Source organism: Apodemus sylvaticus, chromosome 1, assembly GCF_947179515.1.
Source record: "Apodemus sylvaticus chromosome 1, mApoSyl1.1, whole genome shotgun sequence".
Classification (NCBI taxonomy): Eukaryota; Metazoa; Chordata; class Mammalia; order Rodentia; family Muridae; genus Apodemus; species Apodemus sylvaticus.
In genome coordinates, this window is record NC_067472.1 from 196384134 (window position 1) to 196398650 (window position 14517).

General features: G+C 41.3%; 1 protein-coding gene across 1 annotated transcript; it reads left to right on the plus strand.

The window, feature by feature from the left end:
* Positions 1–12751: 12751 nt before the first annotated feature.
* LOC127684911 (homeobox protein DLX-4-like) lies at positions 12752–13911 on the plus strand (the record flags this gene model as incomplete). Its single annotated transcript, XM_052181686.1, has 3 exons — positions 12752–12959; positions 13076–13275; positions 13714–13911. Coding segments are annotated over 3 exons (606 nt in total), but the record flags the coding sequence as incomplete, so codon positions are not given.
* Between the last annotated feature and the right edge of the window lie 606 nt (positions 13912–14517).

Genomic DNA, 14517 nt, shown 5'->3' on the forward strand with positions numbered 1-14517 from the left:
AAGCTGACCAGTTCTCAGGGAAAGCTAAGCCTACACCATTTATCCTAATAACCATGGCTTATATAAACACATCAGGTTCCCAGTAAAGAACCAAATCTAGGAATGTAAGTAAAACTTTGAGTGTTTTACATCTCTAGAACCTGGCTAAGGCTACACATCTATCTTAAAATCAGAAGCTGATATGAAATAGAGTGAGGTTCCCAGCTATGATAGAAAATAGAAAGGCTTCCAAGCACCATATTCCCTCAGGTTCCAGGAAAGCATCATGTGAGAAATAGAGAAGTAGGCAAAGAGGAAAGCTGGAAACATTCAGCTGTGATGTGATTCACTGTACAAGGCATTTAAAGTTCAGGACTGGAGTGAACCATCATGCTTTTCATAATGCTGGGAGCTATCCGTTTAATAATGTTCCCAGATAAAAGCAGGCATGATCGTGAGGGTAACCACAGTCCCAGCTTTTGACAGTCTATCTGCAGTCTGAGCATCCTTCAAGCCACTGACATTCTGTCCCTTGATCTCACAGATGTGGTTGTCAGTTAGAAGGCTATTACTGGTAGCAGAATTATCCTTCACGATGGATGAGATTTTAACACTTCTAACGATAAAGCAAATATCCAGGTGATGCACAGAGATAGCAGACACACAGAAGTGTGGAGAAACCAGAGAGCACAGCTAGGAGAATCCCTGTTGCTCAGAGGATCATGTCAAGTACTCCCAGGCAGGAAGCGTTTGGTTTCTATCTCCAGCTGGGGACGATCCTCTCCCACAGAGTGCCATATCCTGGTTAATCAGGGAGATAGCTAACCACACAGGAGTGCAGAGAGGTTTGAGAGCACAGGGAGGACCACCCCTGCTGCTCAGAGGAACCAGCCCAAAATCCTGAGAACACAGGTACCCAGGATCAGCCTGGGACAGAAGACATCTGATTTTTGTCTGCATCCAGATAAGATGCTGGGCCACAGAATTACATATAGAAATACCACCACAAGGAAGCTAGTCTTTCAGGAGTGCCTACCAATCTGTGTCCAAAGGTGAGGCCACCACCATTCTCAAATTTCTGGACAAAGTGGGACCTGCTAAGAACCATCAGGACACAGGAATCAAGAATCAGCTGGTGACAGGATACTTTTGATTTCTTTATGTACACCTGAGCTCACACATTATCCCAGCTCTGCATACATAAACTCCTCCTAGAGAGAATGGGTCTCCCTGGAGTTCAGATACATAGGCTAGCAGGACAGTTAAACCACAGTCAGAGACATCAAGACCAGCTAGCACCAGAGATAACCAGATGGCAAAAATCAAATGCAAGAACACTGGCAACAAACCAAGTCAACATGGAACCATGTGAACCCAGTTCTCCCACAACAGCAAGTCCTGGATACCCCAACACACCAGAAAAACAAGATCTGGATATAAAATTACATCTCATGATGCTGATATAGGACGTCAGAGAGGACATAAATAGTTCCCTTAAATACAAACAGGAGAACATTTGTCAACAGGTAGAAGCCCTTAAAGAGAAAACACAAAACTTTCTTAAGGAATTACAGGAAAACACACACACACACACACACACACACACACACACACACACAAACCAAAGAAACAAAAAAAACAGGTGAAGGAATTGAACAAAACCATACAGGATCTAATAGTGGAACTAGAAACAACAAAGAAATCACAAAGGGATACAACTCTGGAGATAGAAAACCTTGGTAAGAATTCAAGAGTCATAGATACAAGCATCAGCAACAGAATAGAAGAGTTAGATGAAGGAATCTCAGATGCTGAAGATACCATAGAAAGCATTGACTCAACCATCAAGGAAAATGCAAAATGCAGAAACCGTGTAACCCAAAACATTCAGGAAATCCAGACCACAATGAGAAGAGCAAACCTAAGGACTATAGGTATAGAGGAGCATAAAGATTTACAACTTAATTGACCAGTAAATAACTTCAACAAAATTGTAGAAGAAAACTTCCCTGACGTAAAGAGAGAGATGCCTGTGACCATTCAAGAAGCCTACAGAAATCCAAACAGACTGGACAAGAACAGATATGCACTTGACAAAGAAAGACCATTCAAACCTGTAATGGAAAGGAAAACTTATCAGAATTACGCCAGACTTCTCACCAGAGACCATGAAAACAAGGAGATCTTGTGCAGATCTCATACAGATCATAAGAGAAAACAAATGCTAGCCCAGACTACTATACCCACCAAAACTCTTATCACCATATATGGAAAAACTAAGATATTCCATGATAAAACAAAATTTGCCCAATATCTTTCCACAAATCCAGCCCTACAAAGGATAATATAAAATGCCAGCACAAGGAGGGAAACTACACCTTAGAAAAAGGAAGTAATAATCTTTCAACACATCCAAAAGAGGAGAAGCACTCAAACATAAAAATTACATCAAAAATAACCGGGAGCAACAATCACTTTTCCTTAATATCTCTTAATCTCAATGAACATAATTTACCAATAAAAACATAGACTAACAGACTGGATTTGAAAACAGGATCCAGCATTTTGCTACATAGAAATCTACCTCAGTGACAAAGACAGGCACTCCAAGCTACAGGACCACATATGTAGGGACCTTGGTCAGACCTATACAAACTGCCTGATTTTTGCTTCCATCTCTGTAAATCTCTGTAAGCCTAGCTTATTTGATCCGGTGGGCTGTGTTTTCTTGGTATTTTCAACTGCTCTAACTACTGCAGTCTTTTACCCGTTCTGTGGCGCTTCCGTGGCTCTGCCTATATTTCTGCCTATGTGCCTCTGCTTTAGGTCTCATTGGTTGCTGAAGGGCAGGCATCAGATTAAAATTGGGCTAGCCAGTTCTCCAGGAGTATAACAATGAGCATAGCATAGTTATGCAAGGTTCCCATTGACAAACATAACAGAGTATCATTGATAGTGTCAGGGGTTGGTTCTTGCCCATAGGATGGTTTACAATTTGTGCTGGCAATTAATTGGAAATTGCCTCAGTTTCTCCTTCATCTTTGTCCAGGCAGTGTTTCCCATTAATAAATACATCCATTTTATGTTCTCAACACTACCTACCTCTCAACATTACCTGACAGTCACTACTCTATTCCCTTTCACTCATAGGGTTTCCCCATGGGTCTACCTTGAACCTAATGCATCAAGTCTCTGCAGGATCAGGTGCATCCTCTCCTTTTGAGGCCACTCAAGGCAGCCTAGGTAGAAGAATGGCTCCAGAGACAGCCATTAGCTTCCAATCTAGTTATTGGGGGACCCACATGAAGAGTGAGGTGCACATCTGCTAAATATATTATGGGGGCCTAAGTTCAACCCATGTGTGTTTGTGTGTGTGTGTGTGTGTGTGTGTGTGTGGTCTTTTGTTGGCTACTGAGTCTGTGAGAGCTCCCAAGAGGGCTGGTCCCCAGGTTTTGCCATTCTTCTCCAACATCCACTCTGCTGATTTTATAGGTGTGTGCCAAATGAGTCTGTTACTCTCAGTTTCTTTTCCTAACTAATGTGCAGTTAATTTTTCTTTAAATAAAAGTACTTTCTTTTCTTTATTCGATATATTTTCATTTACATTTCAAATGATTTCCCCTTTTCTAGACCCCCAAACCCCGAAAGTCCCATCAGCCCCCTTCCCTCCCCCTGTTGTCCCCCCCCCACCCCTTCCCAATTCCCTGTTCTGGTTTGTGCTATAATGCTTAACTGAGTCTTTCCAGAACTGGGGGCCACTCCTCTGTTCTTCTTGTACCTCATTTGATGTGTGGATTATGTTTTTGGTATTCCAGTTTTCTAGGTTAATATCCACTTATTAGTGAGTGCATACCATGATTCATTTTTTGAATCTGGGTTACCTCACTTAGTATGATGTTTCCAGCTCCATCCATTTGCCTAAGAATTTCATGAATTCATTGTTTCTAATGGCTGAATAGTACTCCACTGTGTATATATACCACATTTTTTTGCATCCACTCTTCTGTTGAGGGATACCTGGGTTCTTTCCAGCTTCTGGCAATTATAAATAGGGCTGCTATGAACATAGTGGAACATGTATCCTTATTACATGCTGGGGAAATCTTCTGGGTATATGCCCAGGAGTGGTATAGCAGGATCTTCTGGAAGTGAGGTGCCCAGTTTTCTGAGGAACTGCCAGACTGATTTCTAGAGTGGTTGTACCAATTTGCAACCCCACAAGCAGTGGAGGAGTGTTCCTCTTTCTCCACATCCTCGCCTACATCTGCTTCTCCTGAATTTTTAATCTTAGCCATTCTTACTGGTGTAAGGTGAAATCTCAGGGTTGTTTTGATTTGCATTTATAAAAGTGCTTTCTTGAGTACAGTTTGATCTGTCTCTTTTATTTGAGACAGTTTTTTATTCTGTAACAGCCATGGTAGTCCTGTGACTTACTCTGTAGTCAAGGCTGGTCTGGAACTCACAGAGATCTACCTGCTTTGGTGTTCCAAGTGTTGGGCTTAAGGAGTGCACCACCATATCTAACTTGAATTTAATTGAATGTGATCTCTTCTACTACATACCATTGCAAAATATCAAAACTCTTAGCATTATGGAACTAGAGCTGGATTTAACTGAGGGTTACTTATTGTGGAGATGGAGTGATGGCTCAGTGAGTCAGAGCAATAGTTGCTTCATCAGGAAAGCCTGGTTTAGTTCCCAACCTCCACTATGTGGCTCAGAACCATCCATTGGGAATTGTATTCCTTTGGAGTCTTAGCCCTCCTTCTGTCTGTAGGGTTCCAGGCATGCTTGCACATTACTGACACGTGTTCATGTATACACCTACATTTACAACAAAAGAAAAGATTGCTTGTTGATCTTGATTCTTGAAATTTGGTTCCTAATTGGTCTGGAATCCCATATATGCTATAACTCCAGACGCAGGGGCTCTGAATCCCTTTTTGAGGCACAGGGACCGCACACATGAGACATGAACACTCACAGAAAACTGAACAAAATGCAAATGAACTTGTAGAAAATGAATTAAGTTGGGTGTGGTAGGGCTCACTTTTGTTGTTGTTGTTTTTTGAGACAGTTTTTCTCTGTGTAGCTCTGGCTGTCCTGGAACTCAGTCTTTAGACCAGACTGGCCTGGAACTGAGAAATCTGCCTGCCTCTGCCTTCCAAGTTTTGGGAATAAAGGAGTGCACCACCCCCGTCAGGCTGGAAGGGCTCACTTTTAATGCCATGAATTGTGACGGAAGGATTCTATTCTCCAGGGCATCCTGTTCTTTGTTCCCAAAGCCTGTTTAGAAAAATTAATCCAGGAGTGGTGTTACATGCCTTTATGGTCAGTATTTGGAGGCAGAGTCAAACTCTGAGTGAGTTTGAGACTATTCCAGAATATCCAGTGATATGAAGAGTGATGATGTCACCCGAAGTAAATATTCATTAGGTAGTATTAAATCAGATTGTAGGTAAAATAGTGTTAATTATTTTCTGAAAGGAATTTTTATAATTACTCTTGGCAGAACAGCTAGTACAATGACAGTTGTTTTGTTTTTCCATTACAAAGATTTATTCATCTTATTTTATTTTGGATTTTTTTGTTTTGTTTTTGGAGACAGGGTTTCTCTGTGTAACACTGGCTGTCCTGGCAATCAATCTGTAGACCAGGCTGGCCTTGAATTAAGAAATCTCTCTGCCTCTGGCTCCCAAGTGCTGGGATTGAAGGCATGTGCCACCACCTCCTGGCATTATTTTTGATTTCTTATCATAGGGCCTTTGTACGTAGTTCTAACTCTCCTGGAAGTGCTTATGTAAACAAGACTGCCTTCCACAAATGGAGATCCTCATCCATTTGCTTTGCAGGTAATGGGATTGAAAGGCTCTGTTATGATGCCCAGCCTTACTTCATTTTTACATGTTGTACTGGATGGGTTAGTGTGTGAACTTGACACATTCTTTCACAGAGAAAGGAGCTTCAGTTGGGGAAATGCCTCCATGAGATTCAGCTGTGGGGTATTTTCTCAATTAGTGATCAAGGGGAGAGGGCCCCTCCTGGGTGGTACACTCATTTAATCCCTGTCATTGGGAGGCAGAGGCAGGCAGATTGCTGAGTTTTCTGAGGCCACCCAGGTTTGCAGGGTAGGTTCCAGGACTGCCAGGGCTACACAGAGAAACCCTGTCACAAACAAACAAACAAACAAACAAACAAACAAACAAACAAACAAACAAGTAGTCCATAATCATATTCTTCCTTATAAAGCCAAAGTGTCCAAGTCCTTCCCTTAATCCAGCCTTCTCTAACATTTTTTCCAGACACTGGAATTGGGTTACAGAGAAAACTAACCGAGGATGCTACTCCTTTCCAGGTTCCAGACAGCGCAGCTTTGGCACAACTAAAACCCTGAAGAAACAATGTCCATTGCCGTTATAACTAGAACTAGATAGGCCAGAACCTGTTGAAATCCTAGCAACTGTAATTAAATCTCTTTGGGGCTTCCAGTAAACATTCCTTGTGGTCTCACATTTCCAAACAGCACAGAAAATAATCTTCTGCACCACCCAACTATGACCATGGGATCTAGTCCTGCCATCTCAAGGACACATGTGAAAAGAACAAATGCTTAAATGGTCTCTAAGCACTGGATGTCTACATCCCACCTTTCAGATAAAACCTTCACATGACCAAGGATTTGTGGAGCAGGACTCTTTTCCATCATACTCAAGTGAACCTCCAAGGGGTAATTGCTTAGTTAAGTGCCTAAACTGGGAGCTGACAAAGATCCAAACAAGATCAAGCCTCCTGGTGTAAGGAGGGTGGCTTTGAGAATTGATAGAAAACACCTGCTATCCAGTAAGGGCAAAGAATACACTTCAGGTTAATTTAGATGGCTCATAGGGATCCTGAGATGCCTTCATCATTAGTATCATAATCATTAGAAGGCTCAGGATCTGTGTCCACTTGGCGAAACAATCTTTTCAGTAGTCATTGATCTCCAATTCCTTTATGTGAAAAAACACAAACAGGATCTCATTCCCGTATTAAAACAGGGTTGGGGCCATTCCAAAGTATTAGTTAAAGGATCTCAACATATAACCATGGCATATGAGCTGGAAGTGTCTGGATGCCAGCGATGATCTACTGCAGACTGACCTTTAGCATCAGTTTACAAAAAATTAAAACAAATAATGCAAAAGCGAGATGTGCTTTTGGTGACCTTGGAAGTTAAAACTCACCCTGTTTTGTTTTCTAAAGCTAATTTTCAGATGCATTCAACAATTCCTTGTCCCATTGGATCATGAGGAATTTCAGTTTTATGTTCAATTCCAAATTCCTTGCAAAATTGTTCAAAGCTGTTTCCAGTGTATGCAGGCCCATTATCTGTCTTGCCAACTTTAGGCAGTCCCTTAGCAGTAAAAGCCTGTAAACAATGAACAATAACCTTTCTAGAAGGTTCTCCTCTTAAAGCAGTTGCAACTAGAAATCCTGAAAAGCTGTCAATAGTCATATGTGCTAAGAGAAAAACTCATATAGTTAAGTGCCTCCAACAAGGAAATGGAGAGAGCTTACATTAGCAGCTTGACAGAACATCTGAAAGCTCTACAACCAAATGAAACAAATACATCCAAGAGGAATACATGGCAGGGAATAAACAAATTCAAGGCCAAAATCAACAAAGTAGAAACAAAAAGAATTATACAAAGAATCAACAAAACCAAGAGTTGGTTCTTTGAGAAAATCAACAAGATAGATAAACACTTAGCAGACTAACGAGAAGGAATAGAGGAAACACGCAAATTAATAAAATTGGAATGAAAAGGGAGATATAACAACAGAAACTGCAGAAATTCCAAATATAATCAGATCCTACCACAAAAGCTTATACTCAACAAAATTGGGAAATCTGGATGAAATGGACAGTTTTGTAGACACATGCCAGCTGCCAATGTTAAAACCTGATCAGATAAACCATCAAAATAGTCCCATAACACGTGAGGAAATAGATTCAGTTATTAACAGTCTTCCCAAAACACCACCATCACCACCACAACCACAACCACCACCACCACCACCACCACCAAAAACAACAACAACAACAACAACAACAACAACAACAAAAACACAGGACCAGATGTGTTTGTTATGAATTCTATCAGTTCTTCAAAGAAGACCTACTACGGATACTTTTCAAACTATGCCACAAATCAGAAACCCGAGGTATCCTTCACAATTCATTATATGAAGCCACAGTATTGCTTATACATAAACCAAACAAAGATTAAACAAGGAAAGAGAATTCCAGACCAATTTCCCTTGAGAACAGTGATCCAAAACTACTCAATAAAATTCTTGCTGACCGAATCCAAGAACACATCAAAACAGTAATTCACCAGGATCAAATAGGCTTCATCACAGCAATGCAAGTGTGGTTCAATATATAGAAATCTTTCAATGTAATCCACTACATAAAGAAACTCGAAAAAAAATACCCCACAAGATCATTTAGTTAGATGCTGAGAAAGCATTTGACAAAATTCACTATCCCTTCATGTTAAAAGTCTTGAAATGATCAGGAATTCAAGGCCTATACCAAAACATAGTAAAAGCAATATACAGCAAACCAGAAGCCAACATCAAACTAAACAGAGGAAATTTGAAGTAATCCTACTAAAATTATGGTCCAGAAAATGTTGCCCACTCTTTCCCTATTTATTCAATATAGTACTTGAAGATCTATCTAGAGGATTTAGAGAACAAAAGGAGGTACAGTTTGTAACACTTGTCAAAATGTTACAAACTGGAAAGGAGGTAGTCAAAACATCACTATTTGCAGATGATATGATAGTATACTTATGCAACCCAATAAAACAACACTAGAGAACTCCTACAACTGAGAAACAATTTCTGCCATGTGGCTGGATGTAAAATTAACTCAATCAAATCAGTAGCCTTCCTCTACTCAAAGGATAAATAAGCTGAGAAAGAAAATAGGGTAATGACACCCTTTACCATAGTCACAAATAACATTACATATCTTGGTGTCACTCTAAGTATGCAAGTGAAAAATTTGTATGACAAGAATTTCAAGTCTCTGAAGAAAGAAATCAAAGCAGATCTCAGAATATGGAGAGATCTCTTTCATGATCATGGATTGGCAGAATTAAGGTAGTAAAAATGGCCACCTTGCCAAAAGCAAACTACAGATTCAATGCACTCCCAGTCAAAACTATATAACCAAGACATGCAGAACATATTTATACCTTAAAAACCAGACAGAAACAAAAGTAAGATGGGTACACACATTAAATTATTTAAACCAGACCAAAGGCCTGGTGTGGAAGGCATTCTCTTGGAGACATGGGATTAGGAATGTGATGAAAAATTGTGGGAGGGAGGTCTGGGAGGAAAGTAACAGCTGAACTGGGAAGTAATAAAAGTAAAATATAAAATGTAAAGAAATAAAGGATTACAAACCAAAAAATTTAAATTCATGGGTTCTATAAAATGAGGCTACACCTGGAGTAGCATCAAAGGGTGGGAGAGAATAATGGATTTGAATATTGCAAGTAGGAGGAGCCAAAGGGTGGGAGGGGCTTTGAATTCCAGGTTAGGAGAGATATATAAGGGCAGGTCTTCTAAGGAGAATTCAAAGACAGAGGACTGCGCAGGTTACAGGAAACCTCTTCATTCCTGGTGAATTGGTGAGTTGCATGAAATGTCTAAGGTTGCTATGTAAAAGGGATATCAAGTTGGGGAAAATTTGGGAGACAGTGGAGGAGGATTTTTGGTGATTTTTTTAGCCTGTATGGGTGTTTGATTGGTGAAGTATAAAATATGCCCTGTATACATGCAGAAGATGTTATTTAAATTTAGTAGATGGTTCAAGTCTATCCCATAAATGTGAACAGTGCAGAGCAGTGATTTGCCCTGATCGGGGCACTCTATGGATGAGCTTTCAAGAGACCTCAAGGGGCTCTATTCTTCATTCTAATCACAAGATTGAATCCTGGGCTGTTCAGAAAGCCTGGATCAATAGATAGTGAGGCCTGTCTATAGGACAAAGGAAAGAACTGACAATGGGATCTCAAGTGACCTTGGTACCAATTGAGGCTCCAGATTGCCTAGATAAGGCATAGTAGTGGCATTCTGACTCAAAAGTGTGACATCTTGGATGGTGTTTGGCTGAGCAGGCCCTCCTTCATCTAAAATCTGTAACCATTTTGGATGCATGGACCACACCTTTAATCCCAGGACTCGGAAACTAATGGCAAGTGGGTTTTTGTAATTGTGAGCCCTGGCTTGCATGTATAGTGTGAATCAGGAAGTCAGGGGCATGCACATGGAACCTGCCTCAGTCTCAGAAGAGAAAGTTTGGAGAAATAAATAGGTGTTAGTGGTGGCCGGAAACGTGCATGTCCTCTTGGCAGCAGGATGAGAAGAGACGCATTTTTTGAGATTGCTCCTAGAGAGTAAGGAAAATTTTTATTTTCTCGATGGAGCCCATGTTAGGAGGAAATCCTACAGGATGGCTCAGTTCTTTGTTACACACCTGTAGTCTTAGCCCTGCTTGGGAAATAACAGTTAGGCTGATCCTTCTGAATTCTGTTTCAGCCTTGTGTTCTGTTTGACTCACATACAGCATAGTTCATTTAGCGAAACTCAGTCACAAAAGAAAAGAGTACAAAAAAAGTCTGTGATCTGGCCATATTTCCGTTTGATATTAAGTTGTGGCTACAGACTGGATGTTACAACAGGGTGTGTATAGCTGCTGGATTCTAGAGGATGAAAGGAGGAGCCTGTGGGAGGGTTCTTGATAGGGAGATTCAATTAAGGCTAAGTCCTTGGTATAGCACTTCAATATCAGGGGATCTGGCTTAGGTGTATGTGCCTTCTGACATCCAGAGTAATTAGATCATCAATGCTCTTGTTTAGAATACGGGAGTGGAAAGGGTCCATGGAAATGGGACATGTTCCATTGCCCTTGATTCTTTATTTTGTCACAGGGTGTCATACTGCAAGGAGGAGAAACTGGGATCATGTTTTTCCAATTATGATAATATTCCTTTGTTTAAAAAATATTTAATCTTTTTTACAATCCAGATTTTATCCCCCTTCTGGTCCTCCCACGGAAAGCTCCACATCCTGTAAGTCTAGTTTCCTTCTCAGGGAGAATGTCTTCAACCCACCCCCTACCTATAAGAACTCCCTGCCCACTTCGGGCCTCCAGTCTTTTTAGGGATAGGTACATCTTTTCTGAGGGAGTACAGTCCCACAGTTTTCTGCTGAGTATGTGTTGGGGGCCTCATATCAGCTGGTGTACGCTTAATTGGTGGTTGTCTAGTTTCTGAGAGATCTTGGGGGGTCCAGGTTAGTTGAGACTGCTGCTTTCTTTCTTCTATCTCTTGTATTCTCCTGGTAATGATTAATTATCCCAGATCTCATTCCTTGGTTTTCAATTTCCAGGGTTGCCTATATTTGTCTTTGTTATATCTACTTCCAATTCTAGGTCTTGGACTGCATTAATAAAAACTTTCACTTTTTTGATTGTATCTTCCTGTATTGCTTATGGGATTTATGTGTTTCCTCTCTAAGTGCTTCTACCTGTTCACTTGCGTTTTCTTATATTTGTTTATGTGAGTTATTTATATCTCTTTAAAAGGATTCTATTATCATTAAGATAAGATTTTAGGTCATCTTTCTGACTTTCAAGTGCATTTGTCTATCCAGGGCTTGCTGTGGTGGGAGAAGTAGTTTCTGATAATGCCAAAGTTTACTGGCTTCTGTTTCTCATGGTCTTGCTCTTGCCTCTTGTCATATGGTTATAGGGAGTTTTTTTCTGGTTGGGGTGTTTCTGTTTGGGAGTTTTCTTTTTTGTCCCTAGGTTGACTCAAGTCTCATGGTAGGCCAGTTGCCTTGGATGTGGCAAACCTCCTGTGTGATCTTCTGACTGTGGAACCTTCAGAGGGGCATGTACACTGGTGACTGGTTGCGCTGGTGACCGTGTGTCTTCAGGGAGGCCTTCTTGAAGACCTTTGAATTGTGGGTTCTTTAGAGAGGCAGAGAAGCTGGAGATATGTTGCCCTGGCTGTGACACATCTACTGGGATGCCTTCATACTGTTTACTCTTGAGAGGATTTGTTAAGCTGTTGCCCTATGTTTCGCTGTTAACCAGGGAAGCATAAGTACTGTAGGTTTTGTTTCCCTGCATGCAAAAGAATTCCCGACAGGCTTTCAGACTGTCGATTCAGTTTCTCTGCATGCTGCAGTGCCCCTGGGAGGTCTTCAGACTTTGGTGTCAGTTGTCCATTTACTCTGTTTGCAGAATTCCTGGGTTTGTGATTTGACTTTTGTGTCAGTTGCCCTGCATGCCACAGAAATCCTGTGAAGCCTTCAGGCTTTTATTTTCATGGGCAGAGGCAGACTAGCTAGTAGTCTGTCCCAACAAAATTATACAGCCAGAAGTGTAGGATATGGAAAATTTAAACATTGGAAATGAACATTCAATTGCCAGCTTTCCTGGACTGGCAACCTCTTGTTAATACTGGAGCCAAGTGCATATTTATTTCAATACTGAGAATACTTGTAAGATTTGGAAACAGAGGCAGTTGTTCAGAAAGAATGAAGCTCCTGTCTGATTCCTGCTCTGTAACAGTCCAAACCAAATGCTGGGTAGGCAGGATGGGTAAATCAGTGCTCTCTGTACGTTTTTTGACGTGTTTTCTTTTACTAGATTCTGCAGAACGGGAACATATTCCAATAGGTTCGGAACACACATAGGGCTGAAGGTCCCTCCTTGTATCCAAAATTCCAAATGCCTTCAAGTGCACCCATAGAAACCAGACCCCAAAGGCTTCAAGAGACTGCAAGGAACTTACCCTTTCAAGTTTATTACAGTCCCATATTGACCCCCACAAATCCAATGCAATCAAGTCTTTCAGTCCCTGAAAGGGACCTACATCAGCAAGAGTTCCAAGGACCATCAAGAAAATCAGGTATCCAAATGCAACTAGATCCTGTACTGGGCCCAGGTTTACCTACTTTGAAAAAACCCTCAGGGCGTCTAAGATATCAAATCCATAATTGAAATCTTGTTTCCATGTTCTCATAGGATCTGTGGTACTGTCAGAGAAATATGGTGACCATCAATCTGGCCCTGTGACTTCAAGAAAGGTGCGGAAGGAACGCATTGTGTACTCCAAAAAACAAAAGCACCTGCTGCAAGAACATTTTGATAAGTGTCAGTACCCAAACCAGGATCAATGTGTGAAGCTGGCAGAGTTAGTTGGTGTGACAGCGAGGGACATCAAGGTCTGCCCCTCTCTTTTCCCTCAATACAACAGCAAAAATCTACACTTTCCCATCAGAAACTTTAATTTTGTTCTTAAATGCTTAGGGCAGTGATGACAGTTTTAGGTGGTGGATATTTATGAATCAAATGCTGGGACTCAAATTTTTTTCAAAATGGTAGCAATATAGAATAGCATTGTTTCCATGCATGGTCTCAGAAATCTAATCACCAGAGCTCCTGCTAAAATACAGGACACACTGGCTCAATCTCCCCAGTCTTATGTTGTCTGGTCATACACAATCTACTTTATTATAATATCTTAGCCATCTTGAGTTTCCTGCTTCTTTGTTTCTGACATGTGAATCATTGCTATACAAACACCTTTTATCCAAAATCTTCACCTTGTGGTCCTGTTAGGGGACAACAGGCATTCTTCTGATATCTTCTTTCTTTTCCAGATCTGGTTTAAGAACAGCCGAGCTAAGTACAAGTGGATGGCTCTCCAGAATATTACAGAAGCTTTGCCAGAGACCAATGGAAGTTCAAAACCAGTTTTTGAATCAACCCACTTTCCTGGTTCCATACCTCTTGTTGCTGCTGAGAATGGAGAGCCCATGTGTTCAGGCACATTTAGTGAGGTTTCCATTCCCAAACTCAACTGCATCCAGGAATCTTCTCTGCATCATTATCAGGCCAGTGATGCAGACAGGTGTAGTCAGCAGGAAGATCTGCTTGTTGGCCATGCTCCCATTATAGATTGGGAGTCTGGTCAATCAGCAGCAGTTGAAGCCCAGACTGATCTAGCAGTGACTGAATCTACAGATGTCCTAGAAGCTGCCACCCATTGCCCAGAGGAGGCTCAAGGTTCAGGTCCATCTGCAGAGGAACTCTTGCAAAGAATCCTTGACGACTTGGAGAACTCCGAGGACTGGCTTACTCCATTGACTGAATCTACAGATGTCCTAGAAGCTGCCACCCATTGCCCAGAGGAGGCTCAAGGTTCAGGTCCATCTGCAGAGGAACTCTGGCAAAGAATCATTGACGACTTTGACATACCCGAGGACTGGCTTACTCCAGTGACTGAATCTACAGATGTCCTAGAAGCTGCCACCCATTGCCCAGAGGAGGCTCGAGGTTCAGGTCCATCTGCAGAGGAACTCTGGCAAAGAATCCTTGACGACTTTGACAAATCCGAGGACTGGCTTACTCTGGATTACACCCCAAATCCAACTTACTTCTCTCAGCTCCTTGACCATTCCAGA